Source organism: Pterocles gutturalis, unplaced genomic scaffold (assembly GCF_000699245.1).
Source record: "Pterocles gutturalis isolate BGI_N339 unplaced genomic scaffold, ASM69924v1 scaffold20079, whole genome shotgun sequence".
Lineage (NCBI taxonomy): Eukaryota > Metazoa > Chordata > Aves > Pterocliformes > Pteroclidae > Pterocles > Pterocles gutturalis.
The window spans coordinates 1-24,359 of NW_010128684.1; the positions used below are offsets into that span (position 1 = coordinate 1).

Below are 24,359 nucleotides of genomic sequence, written 5' to 3' on the forward strand. Positions count from 1 at the left end.
GCCTAATGGGGGTGGTGTAGTTTGGTTGCTGTAAAAAGTGAGGTTCTCGGGTGGTGTTGGTGCAAGCTTCGTTGTGTCTGGTGCGTTTTAACTGCAGGAGTCAAGAGAGGAGACGGGGTTTTTTATAGAGAAGTTAGTTAATCGCGCCGGAGCTGCAGCACTACGTACTTCGTAATTACCATGGTTCTGTGATGTTTCTGCAGTTGGTTTCCATCCTTCTGGAGTAAATTGGAATGAATGCCTGCCTCACTGTAATGTGTCTGCACACATGTGCTAACTAAGCTGTTTCCATTAAACTTGATAAGAAAAGGTTGACTTTTTAATTTTAATTTCACAAAGCACATGGGGAGAAAGTGTGTATTTGAGCCTCGTTTAACCTGAGAAAATTAGTAAAAAATCCTTTCTGCTTTATTTAAATTAAGGGTTGATCCTTTCTCCAAAAAGGACTGGTATGATGTCAAAGCACCAGCAATGTTTAATATCCGAAACATTGGGAAGACACTTGTCACCAGGACTCAAGGAACTAGTGAGTAGTGGGGTTTTGTGCAGTAGAGGGACATGTATTTGTTCTATGTGCCTAGCTCCCAATGAGGCTTGATTAAAGAACTGCTGACAAATAGTTTTTGCCCATTATGTAATGAACCTGGAAGTTAAAAAAAAAAAAAGGCAGCTCTAACCTAATTACTTGGTTTGAGTGAATTTGCTTAAGTCGACAGAGTCGTTCAAACCAATGAGCTTAGTTGCAGGGAAGTTAATGCGGTGTGGTCCTTGTTTGTACAAGAGAACTGACCCGTGGATATGCAGGAGGACATGCCTGATGTTTCCAATGAAATGCTGTTGTGGTAGCGGGATGTATTTGAGGAAGGTTAAGAATTATGGAGTCATTCTGATTATCAGAGGGAGATGAGGGGACTGGTTGTAATAGGATCATAAAGACCATCGTGTTGGGAGACATTGAAATTTGAAGCTTTTAGGTAAAGAGGTCTCTGCTGAAAGCTGAAGTTACTACCTTAATGGGAGCAGATGTAGGTGTATCACTGAATGGTAAGGTTTTTTTATATGATCTGACACACCTTAGGAAAAGGAAGCCTCTGTTAGGAATGAAGGGTGATGTGGATAGAGGTAATTATTTTTGGAAGGTTAGCAGTGCAGAAGGGCTAAATACTTGCATTATACTATTCTGGTTGCACTTATAAAGATGATAATTATTTTGAACTGTATGCATGTGGAACAAGTGACATAAGGATCACTGTAAACCAAGTATGAGTCAGCCAGTGTTAAAATGGTTAATTATTAGAGCTGTGAAATGTCTGTGCTTAGGTGTTTGTTACTGCTTTACCTCAGCTGAGCACAAGTGGCTTTTTATCTTTTCATTATTGTTCGTAATTTCCAAATACTTTATAATCCCTTCCACTTTTAAGTAGAACCCCTGTTACATGCTGGAATCTGCGGTATACTGGTCTGTGTTTAGCATCTGATATAAGTATCTTAAAATTCCTCACAAAGTTAACAAAATACAATATTTGGTTCTATGAGTCAATTTGATCTTGTTCAAGATGCATATAAGCTGTAGAGCTGTGAGGCTAGTGGCATCACCTACTATTAGAAAACAGCAAATGGCAGTTCAGTATGTGATTGGAATAGTATATTTTTCTAATGTTAACAAAAAGTGTTTGATTCTGTTCCATAATATAGAAATTGCTTCTGATGGACTGAAGGGTCGTGTATTTGAAGTGAGCCTGGCTGATCTGCAGAATGATGAGGTTGCCTTCCGTAAATTTAAACTGATAACTGAGGATGTTCAGGGCAAAAATTGTCTGACCAACTTCCATGGAATGGACCTCACCCGGGATAAAATGTGCTCCATGGTCAAAAAGTGGCAGGTGTGTTCTTTAGAACAAGGTCTGCATCCTTGCTTGCACCTTTAGGAAGGAGGTAACTGCTGATGCGTTGCAAAGCTGTGTTTGAATTGGCATCAGCGGATGTTAATGAATGTTGGGTGCGTGGCTTTGAGAAACCAGTCCACCATGTTGATGATAAATGACTGTTTGTTTTTTAGACAATGATCGAAGCCCATGTAGACGTCAAAACTACCGATGGTTACCTGCTGCGCCTCTTCTGTGTGGGTTTTACGAAGAAGCGTAATAACCAAATCCGCAAGACCTCGTATGCCCAGCATCAGCAGGTTCGACAGATTCGCAAGAAGATGATGGAAATCATGACCCGAGAGGTCCAAACCAATGACCTGAAAGAAGTTGTCAATAAACTGTAAGCTTTGTCCGTGTTTTCTGTTTTTTCTCCCCTACAGTTTAAATAGTTGGTTTTTGTCAGTTGTTACTGAATACTTAGGAAGTGCTGGTGCTTCACGTACTGTTTGGCAGCGACCAGGCAAGGTGCCTCTTGTGTTGAAAAGCCAATGTGCCCTTTTTTTTTAATGCTGTCTTAGTCTCTGCGTCATATTTGAGTTCCATCAGCCATCATGTTTGCATAAATATAAAATAAGGCTCTCCAGAGATTTTTGATTCATGTTTCTGCAGACAAAAATCGTAATTCCGATCAGTTGGGGCTGTGACTGTCCTGGGTTCTTCTGATAGCAGGAAGTTTTCCAAAGCATGGCGTTTGCTTCCAAAAGTTTGGTTGCAGATTGGCTCTCAAAATGAGCACGCTTGTACTGTATCCCTTCTAACATTGCAAGGAAAATGCCTTGGAACCTAAACATACTTGCAGAAAATTGACAAGAGTGTGAAGGTAGTACTGATGCAAAGGTCTGTAGAAATTATGTGTTCTTAAGAATTATTTCAAGCGTGTGTTGCTGATAAGAAGCAGGCACAATTTTTAATGTTCTGATTCTCATGTGCTCTCTGATTTCTTAGGATCCCAGACAGCATTGGCAAAGACATAGAGAAGGCATGTCAGTCCATTTACCCTCTTCATGATGTCTATGTCCGCAAGGTTAAGATGCTGAAGAAGCCCAAGTTTGAATGTAAGCCAGTTACTGCAAACATTTAGTGTTTTAAGTGGCGGATGTGGGAAGCCGTTAGTTTAAAATGCATTTGCTTTTGGATACAGATGTTAAAGCAGCATCATAAGTTTAGGTAGCTGTAGTAGTAAAAAGTCTTGTCCTTCTAGCCTGACATTTGGCTTTCAGGCTTGAAAGCCAAGCAGTGATCATTCAGTTTGGAGCTTTTTTTAATTCTTGCCTAAACTGGTGCTGAGTGTTTAAAGGCTTTGACTTGGGAATGAATGATGACAAAATGTTTCGGTCCCAGATGACATCGAATGATTCCATCTTCCCATTTTCTGACATTCCCATATAATACAGTACCAGGTTCTTGCCTTACCTCTTTTTAAATAGAAATGTTTACTTTGCAGTTTCATTAGGTGACACTTATTTCACTGCTTGTTTTTGTCTGACTGTCAGTTACTGCAGCAGCATCTCCTTGCATGAGCTTTCTGGAAGGGACTTGATTGTACCTGCATTAAATGTTCTGGTGGTTAAATTTGTGTGTGATGGGGAATTCAGTAATGTAGAACTATTGTAAATGGGTGTATCTCTCACTCTTTACAATAATTTTTCTTTTCAGTGGGCAAGCTGATGGAACTGCATGGTGAAGGTGGTGGTGCTGGAAAACCTTCTGGGGATGAGGCAGGCACTAAAGTAGAGCGAGCTGATGGATACGAGCCGCCCGTGCAAGAGTCTGTCTGAAATCAAAAATTGATTCAAAATAAAAGTTTTAATATACAGAACTAATGTTTGGTTGCCTGTATTGCTGCTGGACAATGTTGGTATCGGATATGTGGATGGGTTTTTAAAAAGGCAAACCTATTGTCTTGGTTTAAAGGAAAAGCAAAAAAATTCAGTGATCAGTTTTTCACGATTGCTGTTGCAAGATGTTTGGAAGAAGGTGGTTTGTCCTTTTCGAAAGGTGCTATTGGGAAGTACAGTACCAAAGGTTCCCTGTGTGGGTTTTTCCCAGCAATTCTTGGTCCTCACAAAAGGAATCTTGTGGATGTGTGCGGAGGTGGTAGCTTCTGTTGTACTGGTGAAAGGTGCTCCAAAGAGAAGAGCATTGTACGGGGCAAATGGGGTGCCACACAGGGGAACTTAACTGCTTTAGAATTTTTTTATTACAGGGAAGTTTGAGAACTACATATGTGTATGTTTAAGCTTTGTGGTGACTGTTTGATATGGCCTCTCATGGGATAGATTTCGTCTCTGATGCTCAAAAGTTCTTTAAAAAGTTGTAATTTTGATTCTAGAAGCAGTGTTCTGAGTAGTGTAGAAATGCAGAATGTGCTCAAGAGTAGGGCTGTATGTAGTTTTTTAACCTCTATCAGAGCAGAGAGGTAACTGTAATCCCAGTTGAAAACTGGTGGAGCTTGGAGGGGGGGGGGGAAGTCTACTGTAAAAGGGTGTAGTGGTCTGTGTTCTGAAAATAAAGCACTTAAAAGTTGCCCAGCAGATCACTTGAGTGCTTTTTCCATTGTCTGATAGCACCTGGTGTTTGTACTTGTTGTTCACCTTATGCCAGCTTAAAAAATGAAGAGTGTGTTTTTCTGGCGCATGAGGAGCACTATCAGCATGTTTTGTTTAGAATTAAACAACAAACGTAAACTTTGTGCTATTAAATTATTGGTAAGTTTGTGATGTAAAACCTGAGCACGCCATGGTACTGACCTGTTTGGGGGTGGTCACCGAGATCGTGGTGGCGGCTCTTGCAGTCAGTACTTGTTCTGCTTTTTCCTGTTTGTGTAGTGGAAGGATAGTGAGAGCTCAAAATTTTCATGATGCTGAAAGAGGAGAAAGGAATAGTGCTGCTTTTAATCTGTTTTGTTCTTTTCATCTGTACTGTTGAGGCAGGTGTCATTCTCCTCCAGAAGCCACAGGCATATTTTTGAAGCCATAAATTGCAACAAATGCCCCTTCACTTCACTAACAAAAAGGAGAACTTTTCACTGGAGTTAGAAAAACAAACCATGATTTTGGGTAAGTGTGGTGAGGTAAAGATCCTTGAACCTACCACAGTAAGTTTTAATGCAGGTGTGTACCTATATATATATATATATGCATGTATTCAAGCCCTGCATTAGCGTAAGATCTGTCAGAGCTTTTTATTAATGGACATGTGTTGGCTGTATTTTCTCTGCTTAGCAATAGTTCTATCAAACAAATCGTAAGGGATTGCAACTGGCCTGTACTCTGTAGACTAGGAGAGTTAGAAATCCTAAGCTGTCGTTTCTGATCTCATTTCTGAAAACTTGTGTCTTTTATCCTGTTTCTTTTTCCTGCTGCTGTATGTCTTGAGGAGTATATGTTGCGAAAAGGCTAGTACAAGAGGATTTTGGTTTTTTCCCAGCTTTTTTAATTCTATTTTTTTGGAACAGTAGACTGCTGGTATTACCATGTAGGGACTCTGGATAAATGTGTGCTTTATAAAATGATTTCAGATGGGGGAAGAAGGAGCAGGAAGGACATTGTTGTGGATCCTCTGTATTCTTTGTACAAATATCATCTGACAAATCATGGTGTATGAAGAGCAGCAATCAGCAGAGCACACTAAAAAGTATGTGTAGAATTGCTGATCAGCTGAGGCTCAGCCCATGTCTTCATCACAAGTAACCTTGCCACAGCGAGAGCAGACCATCACCACCTTGTGTGATACCCTGTGACAATGGCTGGTCGCTCCAGGTAGCACATGTCATAGATTCTGCAGGTGTGAAATGTACCCGAGTCCGAAGGCTTGAATTATCTGTGTTAAAACTGTTAGGATTCTCTGAGGGGTTTGGACTATGTGTAAAGGGATGTGATATTGTATTATTTGTTTGAGGGTGTTGGGTTGGTTTTTTTTGCTGTTGAGTTAAATATCTAAGCAGAATGAGATCCATAAAACTGTCATGTCAAGCGGAGAGCTCGGCTCTCCATAGAATAAGACAATAAAAATGCCATAATGACTTAATTATAAAAATTTATTGGTTAAATACATTCTTAATTTACAGAGGTACCATATAACAAACTTACTGGACTTAACAAAGATTTATTTAGGACACTGTTAATTGTACACAGAACAAATATATCGTCCTGAAGATATGTCCAGAGGGTGGGGTCAAACAAAAAATGTTTTGATTAATGAGGCTTTTATTATACTAATGTGTGGGTGTTCAGCTGGATTTCAATGTTACAGCTAAAATTCGCTACTATATTGCAGTTAAGATTTGTGCTCCACTTCCTTATTTTTGTTTGTTTTGTAGATTACATACTGTGTACCTTATGGATTTTATGTTATGACCTGTATGCAGTTTCATGGTGATACTAGGCATCAAGTCTTAAGAAAATCCCTTCCTGTAAAAGCCAAGTATCTAACTTTCTGTTTTAATAAATACAGCTTTAGCTGCCTGCAGTAATGCAAGCAGCCTTTAGATGGCACACCTTGCTCAGAATATAAGGCTTTGCTGCTCTTCCTGCCTGGCAGAATAGGGAGAAGATGATTGAAGTAAAGCAGAGTGGTCTTACCTACTGACAGGCACTGACTTGAAACATTCAGTGGTCAATACACAGTTGTAAAAATGGGGAAGAGGAAATTGGAAAAAAAAATAGAAAAATTCAGTTCTACATTGAAGCTTATATAAAAATCTTAGAAAACTGCTAGACAAACAGTAAGTAAACATATACTTAAGCCTCATCTACCACCAGGTAGAAGGTCATGGTGGAAGGAGCCTGTTTTAATAGGGTGATCCACTGAAAATTTATGATTGAAAAGTCTTGAGCAGGCTTGCAGGAGTCAGGAAAGCTATTTATCTATATATCTATCTAGGAGGAGATGGCTGTTTTATTGGAATAAACAACAAGAACCTTTGCAGTCTCCTGGCAGGAGAGCTTGGAGAGTGGGATGGGCTCTCTTCCAAGGTGGACTGATGTTAAAGTTTGATTCCACAGAAGTTCCGGATAGGCTTGCTGGGGATGGTAAAACCGAACAATAGCGGTATATATTGTCATGTTCCCATCTTTCTCGAATAGCATGTAATTTATAATTGTTTTGTAATGTTAATTCCCTTAATGAAAGTAGAAAGCCAGTTGTAAGGGACTAAAGAAGATGGGTTGTTACAGCAGCTGTGGTGAGGGATGAAAGGTGACTGTTTGTTGAAGGCCTTGTGAAACAAATGATTTGTCAGTTTGTGAAAAACTGCAATTACATTCCTTGCTGATTAGAAGTGAGGAATGCAAAAGTAGCAAATCCTGTTATTTTCCCTTGCTACCCTACAACAAACTAGCAAATCTTGCTCCCTTCCCTCAACTCTGGGGTGCCAGCAAGGAAAGCAGACAAAATTCCCATGCAAATTAAGGAGACACCTCTTTCTGCTTCCTGTGCTGATTAAGGAGACACCTTTGTGGCTTCCTATGTTAGTTGAAGAATGCTGGGCAGAGACCTGAGAACTTTTCTCTATAAAGGGTAAATAAACAAAGGGAGAGATGCACACCCTCCATCTGAGGACCGCCCCCTCTGAGATGTTGACTGTCGTGGTTTGACTTTGGGTGGTGAAAATTCTTTCTGATAGCTTCTTTCTCTCTTTCCTTTTCCTTTCTCTTTTCAAGCATCTCTTGATCTCTTCCTTTAACTCATTTTCTTTGCCCATAAGGGTAATGCTATAACAAGCTCCTCCTTCTCTTTTCAGTATCAATAAGTAATTGCGTTGGGTTTTTTAGTAATAATAAGGGATTGTTACATTGTTAATAGCTATCACATTGTTGTAAGTTTTAGTGTTGTCAGTAGGTGGTAGTATTATTGCTATGAGTTACCTTTACCAAGTCATTTGTTTTTTGTAATTCCACTACATTTTAGATCCAACGTTTCTCTTTTTCCCAAAACAACAAGAAAAGTTGACAAGAAAGTTAGACAAGAAAGATGTTGCTGGAAGAGCAAGAGGATTTTTGCCTCATGTTGGTATGATAATGATAATAATGAATGACTATCCAAAATTTTAAGTATGCTCTTCTGGCAGTAATGGGAGCATAAGTACAGCCAAGGTTAACCCACTGCTCCTAATGACCTGCATCTCTCTACAGCCTCGTGCCAACAGCTTACTGGTTCCTTTTTGTTATATAGCACAAAAGGGATGGAATACTGTCAGCAATGAAAGAGCCAACTGCAGCATAATTTTTTCTATTCCAGTCTGATGAAGTTAGCAGTTAATCAAGATGCATTTAACTATTTTGTCAGAAGCCAAGTGCTGTAAAAAGGAATTTACTACCAGAAGTTCCTATACGGTGAAGTTACCTCAGTCATGCCTCTCTGTTTGTTGTTCAAGTCACACTGCTGCTTTTTACTACATGCCTTTATTAGAGCTGCTCAAAGTAGCCTCTTGCCAGGCGTGTTTTCCTTCAGGCCTCCACAGACCGTTTATAATGATGCTCAGTATGGCTGGTATGTGGTAACAAACTGGAAACTAATCCCCTGTCTGCTGAAAGCTAAAACCAAGGCTGTACTGTATCTTTCATGTTAAGGGTAGGAATAGTGTTACTGAAGTATGTTCCAGTGCTTGAGTGACAAGTGAAATGCAGACTGAGAGAAGGCTGGCTTTCCACTTACACGAAGGGGTGGAGGGGCAAATAGCTGGCATAGTGTAGCTCCTGCCTGGAGGGGAGCTGAGAAAGCTCGGTAAACGCTGTCTGTCACGACTAACTTCAGCTGGGTGCGATGGTGCTTGAAGTACAGTGGGCAGCAGAAAAATCTAAACTTGTATGTGGAAAGGATTTTGGGGAAAGGGAGGAAGGTCTAAGATGATTCATACCAATCTGAACATTGTTCATTAAGAGGCAAAAAGGTTTTACTGTTGTGATCTTCCTGTATGAGCAGCTTGGGCTAAGAATAGAAGAGTACTACACAAGAATACAAGTACTACACAAGGATTTGCTTCTGAGTTTTCCCTCTTACCAGTATTAGATGTGATATTTTTCTACTATGAAATATCAGTTATCTTCTTTATCTTCTAAGTCATAAAACAAATGGATTCTACTGCTAATGTGGAAGTCAAGCAGTAATGAAACCTGAATATCAAACTTGATCTACATATTGAGTTCTGTAATTATTAACACAATTAAAGACACTTTTTTCAATTTGGACCTTAAAAAGTTTTTAAAGAAACCCAAAGCAGCTTACTTTATGCAGACTTTGTGCATGATAAATGTAATGCCAGATAGTGAACATACTAGAATGCTTTTTAAGTTAAAATGGCATTGCACCACAGTGTTTCCCTAATTGGAAACTGCTAAAAATCCTGCTTGTATTTGCTCTCAGAGCATTCATGAAGCATGACTACATACACTTTCACAAAAGGCTAACATTTTCTTATTTGACTTCAAGATACTAGTACGACTGTCTAGAAAAAGTAGTGCAAAACATTGATAGTCAAAACACATTGATGTCTTTGCTGTGCCTTTAGGATAGAAAACATTCTCTCCCACGTGCAGGGAGTACAGAGAGAGGCAACACTTCATGGTGTTTTTAAAATCTGAACAAAGTTCTTGGGAAATATCCCACACTTTCCTTGTATCTCTCCACTCATCCAGTCCTTGTCCACAGATTCCAGCTCTGTTATTGTATCACCCGCCTGTAAGAGGAGTAGGGTGAGTCAGTACAGCTTACTGTGCCATGTTAACACATGCATAGCTGATGTTATTCATTAGCAATTAACAGCAACCAAATAGAAGAGAAGTAGGATGTGGCCAGTCTCTTCTGTTGGTTACATCTCTTGGAGATTGTTTGCCAAAACCAGATGAAGCTTCTCTTAGGGTAAGTATTTGTCTGTGCTGAAAAATCACTGCCTTAGGGAAGGGAAAAATAGCATTACTGGATAACTTCAGTATTGCTTAAGCTCTCCAGCTAGGCAGGTACATAAAGAGCCGGCTCACAGGCCCCTTGCATTACTTGCTATTTGTGTGTTTCCCTGCTCTGTTATGAGGGCTTCTTTTCTTCAAACGCTTCAAAGCTGCTTTTTTTTTTTTTTCTTTGCCTTTTTTGTTTTCTCCCCTTTAGTCCCAGTATTTTCCAGGATTTGAAAACTTTCCTCTTTCCTTTGGAAACTTTCCCAAAAAGGAAAGCAGTTGTCTAAGTAGCTTAGTGTGGCCATTTAAAATAAACTGCAGCTCCTGCCTTGGATCCTTGTTCCTGTTTCATCTTCGCATGCCACAGCCTTCATCTCAAGTACTCTCATGGCCCTGATCTTTCTTTCCAGTACCTCTGTTCCCCTTTTCTGCTTTGAAGAATCATCTACCCTTTCAGCATTTCCCAAAAAGGAAAGCAGTTGTCTGAGTAGCTTAGTGTGGCCATTTAAAATAAACTGCAGCTCCTGCCTTGGATCCTTGTTCCTGTTTCATCTTCGCATGCCACAGCCTTCATCTCAAGTACTCTCATGGCCCTGATCTTTCTTTCCAGTACCTCTGTTCCCCTTTTCTGCTTTGAAGAATCATCTACCCTTTCAGCATTGCAAGCTGCTAATGCTGAAACTAATTACTTTTGCTAGCTTTAGAAAGATAAAATAGTGTGTCCCAGCTGATAAACACAATTCTGGGTCTGCTGTGGAAGTCTGCTGTTTCTTGGAAACATGCTTTTGAGGACAGAGTTACCTGAATCGTGACTTTGAATCTACAAGGGCATGCTGTTTCTTGTTCGTGCTTCTTAATATTATCTGGGCATCCAGCAAGTATTTTATTTCTCCCCTTGCTCCCATGGCAACTATGTCTTCTGCTGCCAAATTAAATTTTAGATTTTGCTCTACTAGGTGTCCCTTGGAGGTATTGCTGCTGTAGCACCAGCCCTCTTACCGTTATCCTCCTTCTTGCTGTCTTGATCCTATCAACTGATCAAGGACTGAATGTACTGCAAAATGAAGTTTGTTTGTCTTGTCATGTTTACTGGATCAGAGAAGTCAAATTCTGCAATTCCTGACCCTCTTTTCAGTGAAGATTTTGCCAATATGAAACAGGAGTGGTAAGAGCAAAAAAATTTTTTTTGAGAGGCCATTTATCAAATGTGTTAATATCTATGCCTATTCTATTTTCACTGTGGATAAAACCTATTTTTTAGCATTCTTTAGGAGCATAAGACCTTTTGGAAAATTGGGCTAAGCAGAGAGGTACTTACTTTGAAGGAAAGCTCATCTTCATTTTCTCCATGAAAATCATAAAGAGCTTTGGCTTTTCCTTTCTTCCCTCCTAGAAGCTCTACCCTGGCTGCAGAACATGGACAAGACAAGTTATTTGGATTGGAGTGAAATCAATCTCTGTTTCTGGAAAAGTTTCCTGTCTTTCGTTTTCTCCCCGCTAGTGTGCTACAGGGTGTCCAGATTACTAGTGCTACTTAGCAAATTCACTGTCCTAATGGAACAAAAATCTCTACTGACACCAGTTCATTTTACAGTATTAACACATTCTCATGGTTCTGCTTCTAAGAGGAATAAATTTAAAGTCCACTTGGCAATATCTAGTAAAAGCTGTCTTTTCCTCTTCGTACTGGGAGATGAAGCCCCACTCAGTATGTGCTATTTGCCAGTTAGGGGGAATTTATTTTCTGTCAACTTCCTGTCATCATGGCTTTACTTACAAAAACTACGGGAGAAAAATAAGATTTTCTGTGTCCTCTGTGAAGGTTTTGACTGCATTCATTTAGGGACCAAACAGAAGCTTGAGGAGAGCAAGCAGCATTCATTCCTTGCTTCACCAAGGACAGTACAGCAGTTCTGTGCCAAGATTCAGCGGTTGTTATTTAAAGCTCTACCAGCTCTTTGGCTGTGCTGCAGTGTTCCTCTTCAGCTGAGGGAGAGCCTGGCTCCCCTCCCATCTTTTCTACCCCTCAATTCCTACCAAAGGCAGTTCAGTGGTCCTGTTGTGCCTGTGCCCAAAGCACACTTTAAACTGAGCCAGAATCTGTACCACCTCCCATGTTACTTACTGACTAGAGCATTATATTGGCATTATTAGAGAGAGTGGTTCAATGCTTAGTTTAGCTTTAGGATATTGAGGACTGTGGTGGTGCGTGGCTGGTTAATGCAGTGGACTAGCTGAGTTCTCCCAGAACTCCACTGTGACTGTCACAACCCAAGGAATAATGAATTGCCATCTAGTAGGAGCACTGTACCTGAGCAGATCTGAACAAACACTGCTGGGAAAATCCCTTCCTTTTCATTCAGTCTTCCTCTATACCACTCTGGATCTACTTGCTCCAGGATTTGGATGTAGTCTCCCTTTTTAAAGGATAAATCATCTTTGGTTTCTGCTGTAAAATCATGAAGCGCTTCACACCACTCTACTGAGCATCTGTTGTTCTATTCAAGTGAACAGAAGAAATGCATTAATTTTAGAAGCATTAATGGAGCCCATAAGCTTATGGATACTGGTGAAAGCAGCTGTACAGAATGTGGGTGTCCTGACTTTCTCCCACACAACAGTGTCACTGCAGGTGTAGGCTAGAATGGCATTTCAGCAATTACCACATTAATCTAGGCTCAGACGCATTCCTTTTTATCATTGGTGGCAGGGGATGGGATTAATAAATTCAATATTAGACCAGTGCAGCAATACTTAAAATAGAGCTAACAAGAATTTGGTTAAACACAAAGGATTAAAATTTCCTTATGTTAATTTGCCATAAGCTATGAATTCAATTAGTGTAGGCCAATTGTCAGAATTCAAGATGTGACCGTGCAGCACTGTGAGCTGTGGGAGTTGTGTTACACTCGGGTTAAAAGTTGTGCAGCTAATCTGACGTTATCATAGAAAGTCTACGTAAATCTATGAAACTGCTGTGTAAATTGTCCCCCTCACCTATACAATTTTATTACCTCAGGAAGGGAAGAAGCAGCCTCCACCTTGTTCTTCGGTGCTGCTCCTGTATGTACATAAGTAAAGGACAACTTAGAAGAGCAGCAATGACTATTCAAAATGTTACTAATGGTAGAGCTTTTAGACACTGAAACTGATTACTACGAATAACTTCTTACGAAGTCATCCTATTCCTTTTAATTTTTCTTGTCTGTATTTTCTCCCTTTCTACCTCCTTCCTGCATTCATTGTCCTTCTGGACTTTTCTCCTATATGCTGCCTATATGCAAGCAGTACAAAACCATGTTCTTGAAGAATTTTTTTGCAAACATATTCATACCTGTTCCAGGCAGATCTTCAATTACTTCCACAAAGTTCAAGGGGAAAATTCCAGATGTGCCTCTCAGCTCTCCTTTGGCCCACTCTTCATTTACATATTCTTTAAGGATAATAGTTTCACCTTCTGAAAAACTGAGCTCATCTTTCTGATCTCCAATATATTCAAATCGTGCTACACATCTTGGGCCTCTGCACAAACAAAAGAGAAACTTACTTTGCTTATTTATTATTATTGTCCACTTAATAATAAGGCAGCATTGTGCAAAATATAGATTGATATCTTAAATTAAAATGATGGAAGAATGCACTAAAGATAGAAGAGGTGGAAAATTGGAGTATAGCCCTGCTTCTCTTGATACAAGTTCCTGCCTCTGCCTGAGTTTGCTTTAATTGCTGCAATGATTATGAAATCCAATAAATCATTCTTGAGTAAAAATAGCAGGGAAAGTTGTTGCTTGCCCACAAATCTTAGTACAAGTTGTTTGCAAATCAGAAACAAAAGTGCTTGAAGTACATTTGATAATTTGACCTGAGGAACTTTATATTCACCCGTATAATGATACACTTTATGGTTAGTTAGAATTAGAGAATATGAGTCTTATTAAAACATCATAAACTTTCAGTTTTGTGAGCTTCATTTTTATAATATATTTTGGTGAAGAAACTGTTCTACCATATTAACCTCAGCGCAGGTAACACCTGCTTCAAAGTTATTTTTCTTTTTACTTAAATCAAGAGGAGAAAGAAGATTAGTCTGACTCACTTAACACATTGTGATGAACTGGGTATTTTTTTCCTGTTGCCTTCTTCTGGAACATCAATCTAATAAGACAACAAAATAAGTAAAATAATTTCAAGCTTGTGGCAACATAACTACAATGAACTTGGAACTGGTTAAAATAATCTATTTTTCAGGTAAGCATCAGCTCCAGTTACAATCTCCATGTGACGCTTTATGTTCGCTGGCATGCTATGCTATATGACCGTATTAACGTAGATTTCAGTTTTGTATACCTGATTTCTCATTTTTCAATCTCAGTCAAACAAGGAGCACTATTTAATGTTTTCTATTATGAAGCTGGTTTACTGTTTCTACTTGTGGCACGACTGACAAGAGAATACGGGACTGGATACTACTACATGTTGTTGCATTTAGCTTCCAACTTTCAATTGATAATTGCTCTCTGTTATTTTCTAGCATAATATATCACAATAGACAAAATGATTGTTTAAACATATCCTTTCTGGGCTTTGGTAGCCAGCTGTCCTCCAAACAAAAACACATCTCACAAATCTCACTTGAATTGGAGAAATATAGTTTAGAAAATCACTATATGGAGATATCAAACAGACAGCATTCAAGTCCTTTATCATAAGAGGACTTAAATGGTATTTTTGGTGTGACGTGAAGGATGATCTGTGAGATTAGTATAAAACTACAAGCCTAGAGACCCTGGTGAGGAGCTTTGGGTTATGGCTCACTGTCACATGAGCCAGTTCCCATAAAAATCAACAAGAATGTTTAACTAGCTTATCTGAAGGACTGGAGGAAGTCATGCTGCCTTTTAGGACAAATAATCTTTGCAGTGCTTTTGCTAGAGGAGCTGATATATCTGTGGTGCTCTGAAGGTTCTATGGGAAGTAATAACCATGTACGATTGTTAGGTGTCCAGGCTCAAGCCCATACCCAGCTCAATATTGTAAAATACACTATAGCATATTGTACAGAGACCTTGTATCAACATCAGATCAGACATGAATGAACACTCAGTGAATTAGCCTCAGGTACTGCACTTTTTCCTTTTTTAAAAAAATTTTGTCGAAACAAAAGATTTTTGCACTCAAAAGTGTAACCACCTTTTACAACTAAAATAGAAATTTGAAACACATGTTCCCTAGCTTTTATGAAGCTGTGTCTGTATCAATGCTGAATTTGATCCCAAATATTCATTCCACTGCTTTAACATAAAATCTTCTATTAGCCATCAGTACTACCAAGAGCTTTTAATTTAAAAATTGTTGGTCTGTGTAGAAGAAGCTAATCAATTTAGCTAACAAATCTTTCTCATGAAAGTGGATTGAGCATGGTTCTCTTATTACTAACCCCAAGTCTGGTTTTTATTCTTCAGCAGTTCTCAAATCTTAAAATTTTTCCCTACTAACACCATTACAAACTAAACGGACACCTCACACTCTCTGATGGTTACCAGATACTTGGTATTGTCCTTGCAGCAGCAGTGCTAATCTCTGCCCTGGCTCAACACAGACTTTTACTGTCTTTAATGCTCAGCCACACACCTTCACTGCATCCTGGTGTCAGTTTAGCATTCCTCCGTGTCCATATGGCTGGTGTGAATAGCCTAATGGCCCTTTCTGCTGCCAGCAAATGGACTTCCATCTCAGACTCAGGCTTGTCATAGATTTGACCCAGCCTTTGACACAGTGAACCACATTGTATCTCTTTTAAAGATGAGGCACTCACTTAATTGCTATTGGGCTCCAATACAGCACCTGTCTCTTGCCTGCCATTTACTGTAGAGTGTCACATTCAGTAACAGGATTGCTTTAAGCTGCTCATTTGCAACAGCACGATCTCCTTGCACTGTGCCAGCACAACCATTTGTGCAGCCACTCAATAAGCCACTTAGGCGAATTGATCCAGATGGAAAAAAAAATATTCTAGGAAGACAGAAACAATGTTTCATTGGCCACAACTGCTGCCCTGACCTAGTTCACTACGTGGCTATATAAAAGTGGTGATTCCAGCACAGTTCAAGGGACAAGAAAATGAGAGAAGCTGGGGGGGCTAGGAGGAGGCACATAAAGCAATAATCTTACCGAGTGTTGATTCTTGCACGCAGCTGTGAAAAATAATCTGCTCTGTAGACCCTGAGAAACTACCCCGGTTAACAAAGAGAAGTTGGTAAGGGCCATGATTTTCTCACTTGGCTTCAAATTAACAGCAAAATAATCCCTGTAACACAAGCTGGTCATGCCAAATACAGCATCTTTCTAATACCATACAAACAAGTTGATACGTCTTCTCTGCTGCCAGAGGGAAAAGAGATTATCTACATACAGAATGGAGTTAAACAAATGGAGCTATAACAAAATAGAACCAGAAAATCAATGCAATAGGATCTTATGTAGCAATGTATACAAAGCCTACATACAACTACTTTAACAAAGTTGGCAGGAAATATCCCCGTGCGATTCCCACATTTTCCTCTGTACCACTCGGCATCAATTTTCTCCAAAAGACAAACGGTGTCTCCAGAATGAAGGTCCAAGTCATCAGCATGCTCTGTAAGACAGCATCATTTCAGTTAACAGTAGTTGTCACATTCACTGATTTTCTCTAAGTAAAACCTTAATATAAATATCACAGACAAAACGAGAATGAGTTTTCAGAAAGTCTTATATTTGATAAACCAGTTAGCTTTAACTAAAAGACTGGCCCAACTGTAGCTAAACCCTCTCTACATGCAGACCTTGAAGGCTGAGCTTCCTCATAATTTTTAAGCTCTTAATTCCTAAGAAAATTCCCATTTGAAAGTCTTGGAGTAAAACAAGCTTCCAGAATATTCACATTTACTTACCTGCAGGAAAGTCATGCAGGACTACAGCATAAGGTGCACTTGTGTCAGAAACTTTTGGAGGGTGGTTTGAATCCTGACAACAACAAATAAATCCAAGTCATTTATAAGTCATGGAAGACACTAACAGAGATTCTCTGTTACGTACTCAAAGTAATTTCTGACTTTGAACACAATGTTGTTCTGGTATCAGAGAATCACCTTTGGAGGCAGCAGGTAGTATTGGTCACACAGCTATGGGTCTGACTTCTGTGTGCCTATTGCCAGCGTAAACCAGAACACATTTCACCAAAAATCTACTTTTGAGCCATTAAAAAGAAGGAAAGGCATGTGACTTTCCCCAGTGGAGTCAAAGCCTCAGCTAGCTCTGTGGGTCAGAAATCTGGGGCACCGACAGCAACTCTCATAGCAAAAGGTGTGGCCAAATTTTGCATTGCTGCTTGGTACTGCGTGCTGCCAGCAGTTACTCTTCCTTGCTCAAGAACACCCCAGCCCAGCTGTCCCCCAGCACATCTGCCGACTGCCAAGCATTTAGAGGGGCGAGCAGGCCTTTGCTTACAGGAAGATAATGCTGAGGGCAAATGACAATTTTGTTGTAGGAACTTTTTAAAGGGAAATTATATTCAAAATACTAAGCTTTCTTCTCTATCCCACCCACTAAGAATTTTTAGACTGTAATGACAATCACTGTGCGTGAACTGCCTTCAAAGTAATTCATTCTGTACAAAAAAACCCCAACCAAACCAGCCCAACACAGACAAAGATAAGGCCAGAATAATATGAATTGCAACAGATAACAACAGATTGCATAAAAATCTATTTCAGCCATGTAGGTTTCTGATAATAATAAAAACCGCTGCCCATAGCTATATTTTATACTAGCTATTTAATATTAGTACAGTCATGCCCTAAAACCAGGTTAGGTTCTGCAGAAGCAGAGAGAGGAAAATACTTTGAAGTCCACATGTCAAAGCCAATTCACTGATATATCATGCACAGTACTTCATAAACTACTTGCTTATCTTTTGCCCACTTTTCAGATACTCAGCCAAGGAAGTGATTATCTTCCTATGAGACAGAGAAACGTTACCAGTTTCCTCTCCCTTCTGGCACTCCAAGTAATTACTGTTGCTCTGCTCCATACACAGAATATCCCTGTGCTATAAGGCACATCACCATTATTGGGTTTTGTTTTGGTGGTCGTTTTGTTTTTATTAAAGAAACACAAGGATTTAATAAAACACTATTACATTTCTTAGTGTAACCTTTAAAGCCTAAAGCACTTGATACTTTAACACAACAGGAGTCTTGCTCATTAAATATTTATCAGCAGAAAAAACAGCCTTACCTTACAGGACAGTTCTCCAGTGTTCCTCGGATGACAATCTTCCTTGGCAACTCCATGAGGCACTGGAAGCTTGAATAGAAACAGAGGCAAAAGGAAAAGTTTGTTTCATTTGTAAGCATGTTAAATTCCCACTGCAGGTGAAAATGATCAGATGATGGAACTATTCAAACCAGCTGCTAAAGGTAACTAACTGTCCAGTGGAAGAGGACAAGCTCCTTTGGAAGGCATTCAGAACAGACTACTGGTGATATGAACTGTCACTTCAAGAAAACTAGGTGTTGTCACGCACTTTAAAAGTGTCTTAGCCACCTAACTGGAATCATACCGCACGGTACATGATGTTCAGCAACACACTGACACAGAAATGTATTCATTGGTCATGGAGGGTGCTGGAAAAACAATCTAGGAGGAAAATTTCATTTTAATTTCAGGGCAGGGAATTACTAGTGATATGCTACTAAAAAAAATCTCTTCTCTAAAATATATGTCACATATATCTTACGTAAGTAGGTGTGGCTACTCCAGAGAGGAAGCAACGTGCTTCTCTTATCCCAAAGCTTCTCCTACTGTCAACTCAGATATATCTTTATCTTTCTTGCTCCTCTGCTCTGGCAAGGATCTAAATGCAAGAGTGAAGATCAAAGAGAAGGCAACAGAGAGCTTCCACTTCATGCTGAACGCTGACGTTGTTCATGCTGCAGTTGTGTGGGTGCTTTTTTTGACAACAGCACTGGTTCAAGCAATCACCAGCTCTGATCACTGACCAGTTTCTCTATCTATAATGTTGATCCATTCATGTTTAATATTCCCTAAAAACACATGTAACACCAAAAAGAAACATTTTTATAATGAAAAGGGATGGCATCAATCGGATGGATGTGTAAGATAAGAGGTGTTATATTCCTCACTCTTTGTGGGCTTGATTAAGCAAGGTAAACTACTTTAAGTTCTAACGCTCCCCCAATTTTCTTAAGCATTTTGACATATACAGGGAAAAACAATAATGCAAACGCAATTATTTAGCATCATTATACACGCTGTAATAGAATTCAGAGCTGGTGATTGTAAAAAGAACCCCCAAAACTCAAAAGCTTTAAATTGCATTAAAGAAATAAATATATAAAAATTACATATATACACAACAACACACACACAAATATCTATACTTTGATGTATATATTGCTTTCTCCAGTAGTACCTTACAGGATTTATAACTGTTCATCTATTAGTATCTTCTAAGGAAGATTATGCTGACAGATGCACTTTGAAAGCCACATCACAGCAACCTACCTTACTACCTTTTTCACTACTATTTTAACCAGCACTGTTTATAAACAACAGCCTCAGACACAGTATCTCGATTCTCACCATGTATTTATTGTAGAGAGGATGACCTGGTTTAGGTCTAGGAGGTAATGCTGGATCTGCATTTTTAAACACTTGACTTTTTGATCTCTTGGGTCCCAATCTGAACTTGCCAGGTTTTTTATCAGGAGCGATGTCAGAAGGAGATCGTGAGAGAGCATCCTTCTGCGAGGAGGTCTTGGCTGCAGAGAGTTTTGGTGGAGGCGGCCTTCCAGGAACACCTTTGGGTGGGGGAGGTCGAGCAGGTATAATTTTTCCTTCCAGGGGCCTAAAAATTGGGCAGACCATCAGAGAAATATGCATATTAATAAAACTGCCACCTCACCCTCCACCACAGCACTAGCTATAGAATATGCAATAAAGAAACGTGACTCATGCTGACCTGGGCTGAAGAGCATGTAATATCTGAAGCTCTCCGGGAATACATGAACTCTTCAGATATTTGGACTGGATAATCAAGTCCTTAGACAGATCCTTTGACTAGATATTTCCAAGTCTGCCCACAACTTTCACTTATCAACAGCCTGACAGCTTTCTCGGGAGCCCACTACACAAGCAGGATTTCTTTCAGCAATCCACCTTGAGAAAGAGCTTTGTCTGAAGCTGCCTCACGATGGAGTTCTTCTAGTGGAGAGCTTTAGTGAAAGCCCTGAGAAGCTCTCCTGATCCAGCTGGTCTTCAGGAATCAGCCTAGCTCATTCACTGGGGTGTCACTTACTTGAAGTGGCTTTGGGGCCTCTGCTGAAACTCACGGCACATGACCCCCCTCTGCGTAATGGCATCAATAGCACAATGTGCCGGTTTTATGCAACAGATGCCTACTGCAGAAAGAAAACACCAGTAAAAGTACTTGAGTTTTCTGGCAATGCTGGAGGTACCACACTCTCATTAGTGTGCCACTAGTTTAGAAACCAAAATCAGAGACCAGCAAGTGACAGTGGTAATTAAAAAAAAAAAAAATCCACCTTACTAAGCATTGATTAAAAAAAGCTGCCTATACAGCTTTTTACACGAGCCATGATTTTTAGAACCAAAGAATGTGGCCAAATCAATAACTTGCTAATTAAAAACCACCTCTGTTATAAACAAGCATTATGTACATGAAACTTTGGGTTCCTGTTATTAACAACTCTGACACTACTGCTGTTCCAAAAATACAATATTGTTTGTTATGGGACATCTTTGGCCAGTTAGTGCAAGTTTCTGCTACAATTGTCTCTCCTTTTTTCATATAGTGTAATTCAGCATAATTACTTGCTCATGCGAATTCCTCAAGGGTCTGTAGAAGTTATCAACCACAAAAAATGTGCAATAGTGGATCTTTGGAGTATCCTTCTGACATATTTAGTGAAAGTCATCCACCACCTGAGAAGATATTAATGCTCTGCTAATGCTCCTGATAAGAGTTCTCTATTACTATTTGAGTACGGATTATTTTTTAAATAAATAAAAAAATTCTACTTCTGTTCACCTTCCACCTCTCCCCTTTCTTGGCCTAAACTAAACATTTTCAATATTGACAAAAGGGGAAATTCCAAGTTAGACTGCATTAAATCTGGAAACAAACCAACCCATACATTTTTAAGGCAACTCAACTAAACAAGAAAACCCTTACAAAGCAATTCAGAGAATTATTACTGCTTACGTTAAAGAAGAAATACCCATTTGAGCAGCGAGTGAAAGGACAAAACATTTACTGTAGTTCCAGAGACCCTCAAGAGAACCAGAACCATGCTAAAAAATTGGGGGAAAGTAACAAGCCCACTACAGGCAACAATGAGGTGCTGCCTTGTGGGTACAACCACATTCTTTCCTGTTAATTAATACTTATTATTATTGGTAGACTAAGTTTAATAACAGAAAGATTCTCTTGTGCTGACACAACAGAGCAAACTCTTGTGTTTAAACCCACAGATTTAGAGCACAGATGCTGAGCTAGCCGCAGTGGGCTAGCTAGCCAATGCCTTATCTCCCTCCAGTTTGTCTCTGGCATTTATTAGACCTGAATTTAAGGCTAGTCCAGCTATTTCTGCCTCTGCAGACCTGGTTTCTTGTTGGTTCAAAAGAATACAAAACCCAAGCGTTTTAGGTCTGACGTGAGCTGTATGAACTAGCCAGTGCTTCTGGGAAGGTGCTAGCCCAGCATCTGCCCTTTTCAGGGGGGTGGCAGCATCTGACACCTCCATTCCTTCACCACTCAAACCCAGCTACAAGTGCAAGTGCTGTTGATCAAAAGGTCAGCAACATGCAGGAGGGGATGTTCTCTCTGCTGTGGGTGAAAAGGTTAAAGATGCAGAAAGGAATGACTGTCAGCAGCCACTGTACATTAGCTGAAGAGCCAAACAGCTGTCCTCCTATAATCTCCCTGCTCATACCAGTAATGTACAAAGACGTACTCATCAGCTAGCAACATGGTCCTGCCTATTTATTCGTGAGCACACTACCTACGTAAGCCTACTGAGTTCGGACTAGGGTTGGTAGTGTCTGCACTGAGACTAACTAGGCAAACTAACTCAGAAACAACTCTTTTAAGTGTGAAGAGTCACTGAAGAATTGCACTTACCGTGGGGGTAGTACAGGTTCTAGCTGAGGTACTCCACCCTGTTCTGAACGATCTGACTCCTACAAAGATTCAAAAGAAAAAAGCTGTTTCTTTAATCCTAATAAACAAAAATTATGTTGTTTAAATGATGCATTTCTTATATTAAATTATACCCTACAGATAGGAAAAACAGGAGTTTCTGGAGGTCTGTGAATAAAGTAATAAGTATTATGGTGTGTTCTAGCATTTTAAAGTCTTGCTGGACATAAAGGGAGATGTAAACAACCTGTCTGACTACCTGAATCACAGCTTAAATTGTGCATTAGGTACGACCCAGCCTGCTTTTCCTGCTACATGTGCGTCAGGGCCTAAGAGCCAAATTCAAGAGAGTCATACAAATACAATTTCACTGCCCGTAGGGTTCCAACTGCTGCAGTTACATTATCAATTTTGATGTAACTTTGACAGATGAAACACTTTGAACAAGCTTAAAGCAGAAAACATAACATTGATGCAACTCGCACAGGACAGCATCTCTTGCAGATAACATTATCTCTCATTAAAGAAGGCATCTAAGTATGTTTCCTAGAGATCGTGAATCTTACTTTGGCAGATTAAGGTGTCACTCTGCCCCAGCTGCCCATCCTGACCTTGCCAGAGATTACTACCTGGTGGCAGGGTAAGCAGAGGGGAACGTGTGCCATGTCTGAAGGGCCTGGACCACAGTAATGGATTAAAAAGTTCCCATCCTTTCTGTCTCCTGCTGTTCATTTTCATCCCAGTGCCAGAAAACACGGCCAGCTCTGCTGAACAAGCACAGCGGTTTGTGGCACAGCGTGGTAAATCAGAGTGCTGAAACTGGGTTCAGAGGTATCCTTTTCGAACCAGTAACTTTAACTAGGTCTGAACAGTCTTGTTTACTTAACTAGAGATACATGTGCTTGAAACTGGTAAACAACTTCTGCGATTTTGCCCACATAGAAAATATCTAGATGTATTTTGTATCAACATTTTGACCCTTGATTAAGTCCCCAAAAGAATGTTCCTGGTTAAATGATCCTGATTAGAAAGAAAACAACCTGTCACTTTCAGATGGGGATGATATCCTCATACCAAAAATTTTCCTTGTCTGTGTGAAATGGAAGAAATCTGTGCCAATTGCTGCTTACTATCAACATTTTTTACTGCTGCTGGTTAATCACTTCCACTGCCAAACAACACTAGAAGCATAGAAGCTCTTATCTTTCCAAAAATAAGATTTAAATGTTTCAGTGGATTTGATGCACTCTTCTTCTGAAAATAATCCTCTGAAGTTTACACATGCCTGCACAATAACCTGCAGGACATTGTAAAAGTTTTGGTGTTGCATTGCATAAAATGTTATTTAACATCTTGTATTGGAAATAATTTTTTTTCAGCATTATGCAGAAAACATGGGACGTCTATGAATAGCCTCTTCAATAATGACATTTAAAAACCCCTTTAACCTATTAGCAGAGGTAGCCACAAAGATATTTGTTGGCAGCCATCCGTCTAGTGAGGGCTTTTGATTTGATTTGATCTCTTTACCACCTGTGGTTTTCACAAGATTCTCTGCCATTCTTGCCATCACAGCACTCAGTATTTGGAAATTCTACTGTCATTTTTCTAGTTTATTTTAATTCCCTTTTGTAAATCTGTGTCAAAAGGCATACAGGACATACAGCTACGATGTCTACTGCTACTACGTGCTCAGCAGCACGGAGCAGAGCCTTACTTTCCAAAATACATGGTTGTGCTCGGGTTCTGACATGACCAGTAGAAAACTAGAAGGAAAGAGCTGAAGAAAGCAAGCTTCATTCATGTACAGAAAAGTTTCCTCTGCCTGGAAATTAGCAGACACTGAGAGGTACTATGGGTATGAAGGCGAAAAAAATACATTTCTAAAGGACTTTGACAATATTTCATTACGTAAAACTCATTGGACTTTGAACCACTTTGCTATGTTTTTGAAACTTAAGTTGTATAATTTCCTAATTCTAGCTGCTAAATACAGAAAATTGACCATAGACGTGATCAAAGTTTAGTAAAATCAACAAAGTGCTTTTCAGAACTGCCAGCAGTCTAAATTACCTAACTAAATTAGAGAATGCAATTAAAAGAAAAAAGCCTTATATTTTTGAGTAGTCCTTTCCATCCTTTGGTCCTTTGAATAACTTACATTACAAATGTTTTAGAGTCACAAGAGATCTGTTAACCAAAGCAGACAAAGCTGTAACACAGGAAAACAGTTCTAACTCACCACTTTTTTTACTAGGTCACCGCTGATGTGTTTTCCCACTATGATATCAGAGGTGTTCCCAACAGGCTTTTCAG

At 39.6% G+C, this 24,359-nt stretch overlaps 2 protein-coding genes across 2 annotated transcripts in view; one reads left to right on the forward strand and one right to left on the reverse strand.

The window, feature by feature from the left end:
- The first annotated feature begins 419 nt into the window (after positions 1–419).
- On the forward strand, positions 420–3,751 carry RPS3A (ribosomal protein S3A). Its single transcript, XM_010079724.1, has 5 exons — positions 420–526; positions 1,696–1,883; positions 2,060–2,268; positions 2,874–2,983; positions 3,585–3,751. Exons 1-5 carry the CDS (start codon positions 472–474, stop codon positions 3,704–3,706), a joined length of 684 nt encoding a protein of 227 aa, XP_010078026.1. The 5' UTR covers positions 420–471; the 3' UTR covers positions 3,707–3,751.
- Positions 3,752–9,489: 5,738 nt separating this feature from the next.
- The window catches only part of SH3D19 (SH3 domain containing 19), a 29,859-nt gene continuing 14,989 nt past the window's right edge, over positions 9,490–24,359 (reverse strand). Inside the window, exons 4-15 of the mRNA XM_010079725.1 lie at positions 24,286–24,359; positions 22,026–22,084; positions 19,466–19,730; positions 18,098–18,166; positions 16,753–16,825; positions 16,327–16,457; positions 13,917–13,975; positions 13,154–13,342; positions 12,835–12,886; positions 12,132–12,318; positions 11,139–11,227; positions 9,490–9,606 (exon numbers count right to left, since the gene is read on the reverse strand). Coding sequence (XP_010078027.1) covers positions 9,490–9,606; positions 11,139–11,227; positions 12,132–12,318; positions 12,835–12,886; positions 13,154–13,342; positions 13,917–13,975; positions 16,327–16,457; positions 16,753–16,825; positions 18,098–18,166; positions 19,466–19,730; positions 22,026–22,084; positions 24,286–24,359 — 1,364 coding nt within the window. The remainder of the gene's footprint in view (positions 9,607–11,138; positions 11,228–12,131; positions 12,319–12,834; positions 12,887–13,153; positions 13,343–13,916; positions 13,976–16,326; positions 16,458–16,752; positions 16,826–18,097; positions 18,167–19,465; positions 19,731–22,025; positions 22,085–24,285) is intronic.